The sequence below is a fragment of the Amblyraja radiata genome, chromosome 7, assembly GCF_010909765.2.
Source record: "Amblyraja radiata isolate CabotCenter1 chromosome 7, sAmbRad1.1.pri, whole genome shotgun sequence".
NCBI lineage: Eukaryota > Metazoa > Chordata > Chondrichthyes > Rajiformes > Rajidae > Amblyraja > Amblyraja radiata.
In genome coordinates, this window is record NC_045962.1 from 27,281,809 (window position 1) to 27,294,324 (window position 12,516).

The window sequence follows — 12,516 nt, forward strand, 5'->3', positions numbered from 1 at the left end:
TTTTAACTCCCATTCCCTTACTGACCTTGCTGTCCTGAGCCTCCTCCATGGCCATAGTGAGGCCACATGCAAACTGGAGTTACAGAATCTCACATTCCCCTTGGGTAGCTGACAACCCAATGGTATGAACACTGAATTCTCAGATTTTAGGCAACCTCTAACAACTTCTCCCCCACATCCCTGTTACGCTTTGTCCTGCCCCTCTTCTCTCCCAGCTTTCTTTCCTCACCCCTCCAATTGGTCTGAAGAAGCACCAACCTGAAACGTCACCAATTCCTGTTCTCCATAGATGCGGCTTGACCCACTGTGTTACTCCAGCACTTTGCGTCTTTTTATGTAATTCAGCATCTGCAGTTCCTTGTTTCTATAAAAATTTACCTCACAAGTGATAACTGCAGAACAATTCAATATTAACCCTACCATCTTTTATGATTTGATTTTACCAGCTCTATGGTATTATTCAGTTCTTTAATTTAAAGGAGATTTATATGCTTACCACATCCTCCTCAGTCCAAGAGTATATATCTAAGGATGGCAGCAACTGCGTAAAAGAGAGTATAAACATTACTACACAATCGTGATGGCTTAAAAAAGATCTACATGTAAGATCTTCTATGTAGGCATACAAAAATGATTTGTTCTGACATCTCGAACAAACTAATGCTTAGTTGTATATTTCATGGTGTGGTTACCTTGTTAAGAGTATTAGTCAGCTTACTGCATTGCAATTGGGAGCCAGTTTCAGTTTGTTTTACATACACTGAATAAAACCACTACAGCTGTTTGCAATTTAAATTTAGCCATGGAGATAGAATTTCACACCACAGATATTTACTTCAGCAACACAGTTGATGCCTATTTTGTGAAGCATTCTAATGAATAGCACTGCGGCTTCGTGTCATCCTTTTCTCCATTTTCAGCTTCCCTAGTTTCACGCCTTCCTCTTTAAAATTAGATGCACTGTTTAGATTTGAAATTCCTCAGGACAGCTTTCAACATTATTTTTCTATCAGTAAGAGAAATGGATTGTAGAACACGAGAAGTCAACAGGATTCCTTTAATGTGGAATGGAATGGTCTGATGCAGAGAGAGAATAGTGGAGTTAGACTGAGCTCTTGGTAATTTTGCACATTACCTCGCTGGTTCAGAATGTCTGGAACTTGAATCCCATACATGAATCGAATGCTACATTTTAAAGAGGGCCAGGCCACCTCAGATAGTAAATTTTTAAACCATTTTCTAAACAGCAAGGTTACACAATCCTTATGAATAGAAATAGAAAATACCTACTGGATTTTCAATTGACAGCACACTTACCTCTATAGTTGCCTGATTACATTTAAAAGACAGACACTCATTTAGATTTCTGTTTAACATTTGAGTGATAAATTCTATTTTTGTTAACATTTTTTTTACAGACATTGCTTGGCTTGACAACTCCAACAATTCATCCGGACCAGTGTGATGTATGCTTTGCAGTAACACCAGCATTAAAAAAATACATCCTAATTTAGATGAAGCCACGAGCACTCTTTATTACTAGTTCATCAGATTACAATCATTACATGTTATTCAGTGATATATTCCTCATACACTTATATATTTTAATCCTATGTTTTCCATTTGGAATTTATCGTGCTCCAGCACTGTGACATTCACATATCTTGCTGAATTTCTCTTGTTTAGATTAAACAAATATATTAAATAACTTTACATTTAAGGAAATGCGATAATTCCAAATACCTACTGCTAATACTCATAGCACTACAGCCAAATATGAAAAATACATTTTTGGAGCAACATGTTGTCCCATGTCAGAAGAATTACACGCTAGTATCAATTATGATTTTTTAAATGGCTGTATGAAAACTACTGAAAACCTGTTTATTTAGAAAATGGTCTGAAAAAGTTTCAGCAGTTATTTTATTTGAAGTTTAGTGTATTAATTTTGACTGTACAGAACTTTTTACAATGTTTAATCAGAATTACCAGAAAATACAGAATTGATTTTAATCAATAAAGTGCTTTGGTGAGCTGATTGAATATTTCATAAATCAGTGGTCTGTTAGCAGGAAAAAAATACTGAAATTTCATCAATTTTAAAGTTTAACTTTCTCTCGGCAGTTTTTTTTTTTAACCTTCAGAATATTTCCAGAATTGTTTGTATTTACCGTATTTCCCGGCAATGAAGACGCACCTGCATCGAAGATGCACCCCCAGTAGCTACCAGCCAACCAACACCTCTACTGGTTGCGCCTGTGCCAAAGGACACCATGGCTAGCTGGTGGACGGGCCGGCAGAAGGCGCTGAGGTGGCGGCTGGTTCCCCTGTCCAGTCCCGGTGGCCCCTCGCTGCCACCCGAGCTACTGAGTGAGTTGCTGGCATGATCCCCTACCCCCTCCTTCTCAACGCTCCTGCCCTCCCCGCAACTTTACCCCTGGTGGCCCAGCCAGGTTTGCTAGTTTGTGCTGACACGGGCCAGACTCCCCACACGCTGTGAAAGGAACTCCCCCCCACCCCAGCGGCGCTGCCCTTTTAAATCAGCTGCCAGCAATGAGGGATAGACTTGGCTATCCCTTAGTACAGCAACATAATTCTTGATGTTGCTGCACTGAGGGATAGCCAAGTCTATTCTTCTTGGCTACCAATCTAACCTTCGGGCCTTATTTTAGGGTGAAAAATAGCATCTTCATTGCCGGGAAATACGGGTATATAAGATTTCCACCATTCACAGTATTTTGTCCTAATTCACTTGGAGAATGGCCTCCCAACTCATTATGGGCAAAAGTGACTGCAACTTAGGCCAGTCATAGAGTCCATCTTTCCATTAAAATAAAGACACAGTACTGTGGCAACATTTTACAAGCACCATAACAGGATAGGATTAAATTTAACAGTTCTGAGCTGCTATGGATAAAATAATTTTAGCAGCTAAATCACAAACTGTCTTGGTTACACCAGGGACTTCGGGTTTTTGTTTTATATATATATTTTTTAATTTATTGGACTTTTTGTTTATAACGTTATCTATAGATACTGTATTTACACACCTGTTATGCTACTTCAACTAAGAATTTAATTGTTCCTTTTTGGTACGTACTATAATTAACCAGACTTGACAACTCCATTCCGAGCTAGCCTTTTTTGCCTGCATTTGGCCCAAATTGTTCCAAACCTTTCCTATCCAAGCACATGTCCAAATGTCTTTTAAATGTTGCTCTTGTACCCGACTCAACTACCTCTAGTAACTCATTCCGTATACCCTCCACAAGCTGTGTGTTAAAGATGCCCTTGGCTTCCTCGTAAATCTATCTCTTCTCACATGTTTAATACTTAATATATAATCTAACCTTCCAGACTAACCTACCATGAGGGACTCTGTCAAAGGCTCAAAGTTTGTTTAGACTGCCCTCAGATGATTTCTACAAAATTTGAGGCACTATTTCCGAAGCACAAAGCCATGCCGACTATCCTTAATTAGCCTGAGCCTATCCAAATCCTGTCCCTCGGAATGCCCTCCAACAACTTTCCCACCACTAATGTCAGGCTCACCGGCTTATAGTTCCGACTTTTCACACAGAGAGTGGTGAATCTCTGGAACTCTCTGCCACAGAGGGTAGTTGAGGCCAGTTCATTGGCTATATTTAAGAGGTAGTTAGATGTGGCCCTTGTGGCTAAGGGGATCAGAGGGTATGGAGAGAAGGCAGGTACGGGATACTGAGTTGGATGATCAGCCATGATCATATTGAATGGCGGTGCAGACTCGAAGGGCCGAATGGCCTACTCCTGCACATAATTTCTATGTTTCTATGACTTGTACCCACTATCCTTCTTAAACAAGAGCCACAAAATGTGCCACCTTCTTATCCTGCGAAACTTCACCTGCGGCTCAGGATAATGCAAATATCTTTGCAAGGGCCTTCCCAATTTTTGCTATCCACGGGATCTGAGGATGCACTTGGTCAGGCCCTGGGGATTTAACCACTTTTATGTGCTTTAAAACCAGCAATACCTCCGCTTTGTTGATTTGTATATGATCTAAGACATCACAACTCCTATGTCTGAATTCCTTTGCTTCCATTAGTTTTATCTTCAGTAAAAACAAATGAGAAGCATTTATTTAATATCTCCCCCATCTCTGTGGCACTACACAATAATGCCATGTAAATCTTTAAGGGGACCTCGTCTTTCCTTAGCTACTGTTTGCTCTTAACGTACCAGGAGAATCTCTTTTCCGTTACTTTGTCTTCCAGATTCATTTCATGTCCTCTTTTAGCCCTCCTGATTGCCTTCTTAAATGTACTCCTAGACTACTTATCAAGTTCAAGTTCAAGTGAGTTTATTGTCATGTGTCCCTGTATAGGACAATGAAATTCTTGCTTTGCTTAAGCACACAGAAAATAGTAGGCATTTACTACAAAACAGATAAATGTGTCCATATACCATGATATAAATATATACACACATGAATAAATAAACTGGTAGTGCAAATAACAGAAAGTGGTTGCTAATAATCAGAGTTTTGTCCGAGCCAGGTTTAATAACCTGATGGCTGAGGGGAAGTAGCTATTCCTGAACCTGGTTGTTGCAGTCTTCAGGCTCCTGTACCTTCTACCTGAAGGTAGCAGGGAGATCAGTGTGTGGCCAGGATGGTGTGGGTCTTTGATGATACTGCCAGCCTTTTTGAGGCAGCGACTGCGATAAATCCCCTCGATGGAAGGAAGGTCAGAGCCGATGATGGACTGGGCAGTGTTTACTACTTTTTGTAATCTTTTCCTCTCCAGGGCGCTCAAATTTCCGAACCAAGCCACGATGCAACCGGTCAGTATGCTCTCGACTGTGCACCTGTAGAAGTTAGAGAGAGTCTTCCTTGACAATCCGACTCTCCGTAATCTTCTCAGGAAGTAGAGGCGCTGATGAGCTTTTTTGATAATTGCGTTCGTGTTCTCGGACCAGGAAAGATCTTCAGAGATGTGCACCCCCAGGAATTTGAAGTTCTTGACCCTTTCAACCATCGACCCGTTGATATAAATGGGGCTGTGGGTCCCCCTCCTACTCCTTCCAAAGTCCACAATCAGTTCCTTGGTTTTGCTGGTGTTCAGGGCCAGGTTATTGCGCTGGCACCATAGGGACAGTTGCTCGATCTCTCTTCTGTACTCTGACTCATCCCCATCAGTGATACGCCCCACAATAGTGGTGTCATCAGCGAACTTGATGATGGAGTTCGCACTGTGGTTCGCTACGCAGTCATGGGTATAGAGTGAGTACAGCAGGGGGCTGAGCACGCAGCCTTGAGGTGCTCCCGTGCTGATTGTTATTGAGGCTGACACATTTCCACCAATACGAACAGACTGTGGTCTGTGGACGAGGAAGTCGAGGATCCAGTTGCAGAGGGATGCGCAGAGACCCAGTTCTGCGAGTTTGGTAACCAGTTTGGAGGGGATGATTGTGTTAAATGCCGAGCTGTAATCAATGAATAACAGCCTGACATATGAGTTTTTGTTGTCCAAGTGGTCCAGTGCGGAGTGGAGGGCCAGCGAGATCGCATCCACCGTTGATCTGTTGTGGCGGTATGCGAACTGCAGTGGGTCCAGGTTTTTGTCGATGTAGGAGTTGATTTGCTCCATGATCAACCTCTCAAAGCACTTCATCACCACCGGCGTTAGTGCCACTGGTCGATAGTCATTGAGGCACGTCACCTTACTCTTCTTGGGCACCGGTACAATTGATGCCCTTTTAAAGCAGGTGGGGACCTCAGACCTCAGAAGTGAGAACTTATACTCAGATACTTATTAATTCAGATAAATGTGAGGTGTTAATTTGGAAAGTCAAACCAGGTCAGAACCTTCAAATGAACAGGGAGCGTTGAAGAGAAAAATTATCTAGGAGTACATAGTTCCCTGAAAATTGTGTCACATGTAGGGTGATGAAGAAGGCTTTGGCATGCTGGCCTTCATCAGTCAGGAACTGTGTATAGAAGATGTATATAGCAGAGGGGTTTGCTTGATCCTGAATGCCTAAATCTGAAGTATGCCTCCTTTTTCCTGACCAGAGGCTCAACATTTCTTTTCAACCAGGGTTTCCTTAACTTGCCAGCCTTCCTGACAAGGACAAGCTGCCCTTGTACTCTTGCCATCCCACGTTTGAAAGCCTCCCACTTGCCAGCCCTCCCCTTACTTGCAAACTGACTTACCCAATCGATCTCTGCAAGTTTCTGCCCAATGCCTCCCAAATCATCCTTGCTCCAATTTTGTACATTAATTTGTGGGACAGTACTATCGTTCTGCATAGCTACTTTAAAACATATGGAATTATGCTTTCTGGTCCCAAAGTGCTCCCCCAATGGTACTTCATTCACTTGCTCTACCTCGTTCCCGAAGAGGAGTCCCTGTATTACACCCTCTATATAATTAAGAAAGCTTTCTTTGATACATTGATCAAATGTCCTCCCATCTAAGTCCTTTACACCATGGGATACCCAGTCAATATTAAGGAAATTGAAATCTCGAAACTAGTACTAATCTATTATTTTTTACATCTAACTGTAAAGTCGAGCCATCTTCTCGCATTGAGTTGAACAGAATGAGAGATGATCTTATGTACACAAAATTTTGAGGGCACGTAACAGTGGCAAATGACAGAATGAATTGTAGAACATTTCTCCAAGTGAATGTATGTAGAACCATGGAGCAGAGTTTCATAATAAGGAGTCAGCCATGTAGGACAAAGGGAAAGAGCGATTTCTTTACCCAGCAAGCAATGGAGGCAGGATCACTGAACATATTCAAGGTAGAAAATCGTAGTTATTATTTGGACAAAAGGGAGTCATGAATCTGAGAAAAGAACAGGGAGGTGGTGTTGATACCAGGGTTGGACCAGCTGCGATCTTACTAAACGACGCTGTAACTTGAGGAGGTGATTGGCCTGTTCCTGCCTTCTTACCTCCTTATGTTGATTCCTAACTGTGGAATATTTTAAATATAATTTATGTAGTATCTGCATTTAGAGTGATTCACTTAAAGAAATGGAAAGCAGAGGTGGTACAAGAGAAATTGACATGGGCTAATCTTTCTGCATCAAATCTTGGAAATAATAATTATTTTTATGGTCTTTTTACTTCGATGATGTGCAATTTTTTAATATCATACGTGTAGAATTTTTTGATGGAGAAATTGCTGAACTCATAAGGAATGGTACAAGTTGTAACAAAGGATAGTTTGACTGTTTTCCATAAAAGGCAGTAATTGTGAGTCATGATCTTGTATATGTCTGCGCCACCCACATGCACAATGTAAACATTCCTCCCACACATTAACATCTCAACATGCCCCTAAGCAAGTGGGAAATCAACTCCCCTGCCAAACATGTGGTTTGAAGTTTGGTGAAATAACTTCAGTGCACCTAGCAGAAATGCAATCTATTATCTTACATAAAATATCTAAACTCCAGATATATAAATAAATGCATCGTCTTTTTTACAAAATTACTTGCTAACACATTCCAAACACCTTTAAAATATTTAATTAAAAAATCCAGAAATGTTTAACATCACAGATAAACATTTAAATAATGAAACATCTGTGAAAAATTAATTATTATGTAACACTGCGATTATAACCCTGAAATGTTAAGAATATTTGCATTTTATTGAGAGTACCCACACACGGCAGGTAATGTGTAGCAAAAAGCAGATTGCTGGAGGAACTCAGTGGACAGGGAGCATCCTTGGAGAAATGGACAGGCTGCATTTCGGGTTGGACCCTTCTTCAGACCGAAGCTGGTGAAAGAGGCGAGGGGAAAGAGATGTCAAGTGGGTGGTGGATCCAGATAAAGGGGCTGATTGGCAGATAAATCAAGTGGTGGAAGAGAAGGATAATGTGTAGCATATTTTCTGAAAAGTTGTATTGAGTATGTCATCTGTTTTGCTTCAACTTTCCATGTAAGATCCAAATTTGTGTTTTCCTGAAATAAAATTAAGAGGAGCTTAATTTTCCAAATACATGGTGCACTGTAGTGGTATGCGATTTGGTAAAGCCAAGGGTCTTCACCAAAAATAGCAATGTTTCTCCAATAGCTGAAGCTGAAGGCAGAATCTACTTGTAACAATAATCTACAATAAGTTGAACAGCAGTGCTCATGAGCAGAGTTAATGTGAATGTTTATCTGCCTTCATCATTTTAAACAGCAGATTGTGAGATTAAATAGCAATTACAACCAACATTTTCACTGGTGACAATACAGGTGCTCCAGGCGATAATCTTACATTTGTAACAAGTTTTCCTAGACTTGCATACAAGGAAATATTACTTAGGAATAATAAATATTTGTGATTTGGGCAGTTTCCCTCTGAAACCAAGCTCATTATTTTTCACTTCATTTAATGGAAATGTTTAATATTTAAAATAAAATAAAAATTGCAAGATCTGATTAAATGGTAACCCTTATTAGCTGAAATGAATGGATGCCAAGACAGAGAATCCAGTATTTACATTTTTATTCCCCTATTAAACTCTCTGCAGCTTTTTGATGTGTTGATCACAAATCTCTAATTGCTCGTTTAATGCTCCAAATCATCATGTTTTAATTTTCTCTTAAAATTTAAATTAGGATGATAGCACAGAGAATTTTTACTTGCACCACAAAGCATCAACTTAATGACATCTCCACTCGTTTAGGGCAACCATGACCACAGGAAGGTGTTTCAGACAAAGTGCAGAGGACGGAAATAAGGAATGGATGTTATGCGTTATATACTTAATTTGGGTTTAGATGCCCTTAAAGATGTTAAACAATAACTGAATCCAATCAAAATTAGGTCTTGGAATCATACTTCCATCTGTATCTACACATGACAGTAATAGACACATCTTGTTAAGTTATGCAAGGATTATTTCTAAAGCTTAGATTATTTCAGTTTGTGTCCATATCTACGGCAAAGATATCTTTCCAAAAATCAATGTTAAATGACTATTGTTCAGTTAGCAATTAATAGATTGTCATGTATTTGACATTCAATTAAAAGAAATATGCAGACAAGGGATAATGTCACTAATTAATAATATCACTAATTAATAATATCAGGAAACCATTGCAAATTAAGTTTCAACAGTGGTTGAAATTCTAACCTATTAAAAATTCAGGAAAATAACTTCATCCTGAGTGACTAGGGTTAAACACCATAGCACAGGATATCTGTTCATTTTTTACAATTTGGCTAATGTCACAGAAACCAAGTTTTGTAAGCAGTATAGTAATCACCATACGGTATGCTTAATGCCAACATCTGACGATGAAATTGTATGCCATGCAGTCGCAGAAAATGACTTATTCAGCACGTCTCCCAGCAACTGAGCTTGGAAAGTAGTTAAACTCTAGTTGGAGGAGAATCAGGAAACGAAGCATCCATTCAAAAGCATGGAATTGCAAACAAAAGCAACAGTTAACAAACAGTTTAGGAAGGGAGGCGTATGCATTCGCCTCCCACCTTCTCCCAAATTTGTACACAGAAGGAAAGAGAACCCAGACAAAAGTAGATATGCTTCTATATCAAGTTTATTGAAAAAGAAGAAATAGAAAATAGGTGAAACTCAACAAGGAAAAGCAGAACATCAAAACAGCATTAATAATGTGAATATTCCCAAAAGTTGTATAAATAGATTTTGGATCTGTTATAAAAATATGTTTAGTAATGAAAATTCAAATGTTCACATATTTTACTTTCCCATATCCAAGATTTATCTTTTTGTGCTTTTTTCATTAAAGTTGCAGTTCCTCAGTGTTTCGTCTGATAATGTAAGAAAATAACAATGCTTCAATCGATGCCATGCATAGAAATACCAATTGGAATAATACAATCACAGCATAAAGCAGTGGTCTACATATATTAATAACTTTGAACAGCTTTGCCGTTGCAGAAAATGAACAATTGATTTGCTCATTTTAACACTTTTGCTGCTTTAATAACTTGTATAAGCTCTAAGTATTTAGATTTAATCGCTATCAATATCATGTGACCAGTGACCAAAATCCATTGTCATATTAATTTTTTTCCCTTTCCTTACAGAGGTGGATTTAGATGAATTCTGTTTTGCTTGCATATTTATCTGAATCCCAGACTGCATGACAGGTCCTGATAGGTTCATAGGCAGGATATTTTGAAAACCTTTCATCATTTGCTGCAGACTTGCGTTCATGCCATCTACCTCCCCGTTACTGGTAGCTGTGATCTGACATGACATCTCTGTACTGTTTGATTCCTCTGTCTTAGACTCATAGAAACACTCTTCAGAAAACTTTGCACGAATAGGTAAGAAAGGCTGAGTAAAGAAAGGAAAAATATCATAGATGAACATAAAAGCAATAAAAGGTTAAATAACAATATTGAGAAATTTGGAAAGAATACAAAGTTGACAAGCTTTACCATTCTGTGGTTGCTTACCAAATAATTCTATATAGTTCCTCTTTATGTAGTATAAGCAATTCTTTCAGCCAATTTATTGGAAACTTTTTTAAGATAATCAAACCTTTAACTGCACACTTTTCCTCACTATGCTCTTAACAACTTTTCAATTGTTTTGTTCCAGCAAAGCTAATACAGCTTTTATTTTATTTACTATAATTAGCTGACTTTTTCTTAATTTCGTATTAATTACATAACACAATACAAATATGCAAAGCAGACATTCATTCCCATCTCATACATGTGCATGTGACACAGTGTGTACTGTTTCCTAATATGGCTGCTTTTAAGAGAACTCTCACTTTGAAGAGGTGGTACCTCCTATTTTCTTCCCCAGGATATGTTGGAGAAACAATATGAGCAAAGAATGCAATAACTATTTGTGTCTGTAATAAGGAACTTTCTGGAATATAGCAAAATTATGAAACTACCACACTATATTGTTGGTTTCTTCACATTCCTAAGTCAGCAAAACGGCAAATCAATTTTACATGTGATAAATATGAATGATAATTAAATTTCTTTGGTAAAAAATAATATAGATCAATTTGAAAAACCTTATAATCTGTACTCTAAAGCACAGGTATAACAAAGTTTCCATTGCTATGTTCATAATGTTACTTATCAAAATGAAGACCTAAAACACCTTGTCCTATATTATTGGTAGATTACCCATCTTACCTGCAGAACAATAAATTAAGAGTGAGTGCAAATTCAGTGATTTTTTTTTTAAACCAGAGTTAAATGTGAATAATAATTTTAGCATTAATATTATATAGTCAAAATAATAAAATGTTACAATAATGTAGGATACTTACAGGAGCACTGGACTGTTCCAGCAGGTTTTGCTCCCACATTTTCAAGCGTTTTTCTCGTTCCTTCAGCTCTTGTTCTTTTGTGCTCAGATCTCGTTCAAGTTTCTTTAGTCGTTCCAGAGTAGCCTCTATTTCACATCTGTTGGAGACAATCATGGGACTCATTAACAGATATGAACTGTTCTAGACTCCCAGTAATGCAAGATTATTAATTTTTTTAAGCTGGTCTAAGAATCATAACCTTTAGGAATTTGGAGAATAGTTTTATATTTTACTAGACCAAGTGCAGACCGGTTGGGTCTGTTCCCCTAACGTGCGGTAGCGGGGGGGGGGGGGGGGGGGGCGGCATGCTGCGTCACACACACTAACTACCCCCACGCACACACTAACTACCCCCCTTTATATTGTATTAATATTATTAATTTGATCCTTTTATCCCATAACCGCCCAACTACTGATGCAGAGCCCACAACTAGCAGGTGTGTCTAGAGAGGGAGGGGAGTAGAGAGGGAGGGGAGTAGAGAGGGAGGGCAGACAGAGAAGGGGCAGAGACAGAGGGGCAAGAGGGAGAGAGAGGGGGGGGTGAGAAGGGAGGGGGAAGATGGAGGGGGGAGGGAGGGGGGAGGAAGTGAGGGGGGAGGAAGTGAGGGGGAGGAAGTGAGGGGGAGGAAGTGAGGGGGAGGAAGTGAGGGGAGGAAGTGAGGGGGAGGAAGTGAGGGGGAGGAAGGGAGGGGGGGGGAGGGAGGAAGGGAGGGGGAGGAAGGGAGGGGGGAGGAAGGGAGGGGGGAGGAAGGGAGGGGGGAGGGATGGGGAGGGGAGGAGGGTTTAGGGGGGTGGGGTAGGGGAGGATTGGGGGGGAGAGAGAGAGTGGGGAGCGATCGAGGGGGGGAGAGAGCGAGGGGGGCAGAGAGAGGGGGGAAAGCATCCAGAGAACCAGCCTCCACCCCCCCTCTGAGGTAGAGAATTCCACACACACACAACTGTGTGAAAACAATTTTCCTCATCTCCGTTCTAAATGGTTTACCACTTATTTTTAAACTATGGCCCCTGGTTCTGGACTCCCCCTACATTGGGAATATGTTTCCTGCCTCTAGTGTGTCCAAAACTTAATACTCTTATATGTTTCAATAAGATATCCTCTCATCCTTCTAAATTCCAGAGTATATAGGCGCAGCCGCTCCAATCTATCAACATATGACAGTCCCGCCATCCCGGGAATTAACATGGTGAACCTACGCTGCA

At 39.9% G+C, this 12,516-nt stretch overlaps 1 protein-coding gene across 5 annotated transcripts in view; it reads right to left on the bottom strand.

Moving 5' to 3' along the window:
* map3k20 (mitogen-activated protein kinase kinase kinase 20) overlaps positions 1-12,516 on the bottom strand; it is a 124,838-nt gene that overhangs the window by 32,926 nt on the left and 79,396 nt on the right. For 3 of the 5 annotated variants that reach the window (XM_033023937.1, XM_033023939.1, XM_033023938.1), the window contains 2 exons: positions 11,278-11,413; positions 497-541 (listed from right to left, as the gene is read on the bottom strand). In XM_033023937.1, coding sequence (XP_032879828.1) covers positions 497-541; positions 11,278-11,413 — 181 coding nt within the window. Of the gene's footprint in view, positions 1-496; positions 542-9,534; positions 10,317-11,277; positions 11,414-12,516 lie in introns of those variants that run through there. The other 2 variants (XM_033023940.1, XM_033023941.1) reach the window with 2 other exon arrangements.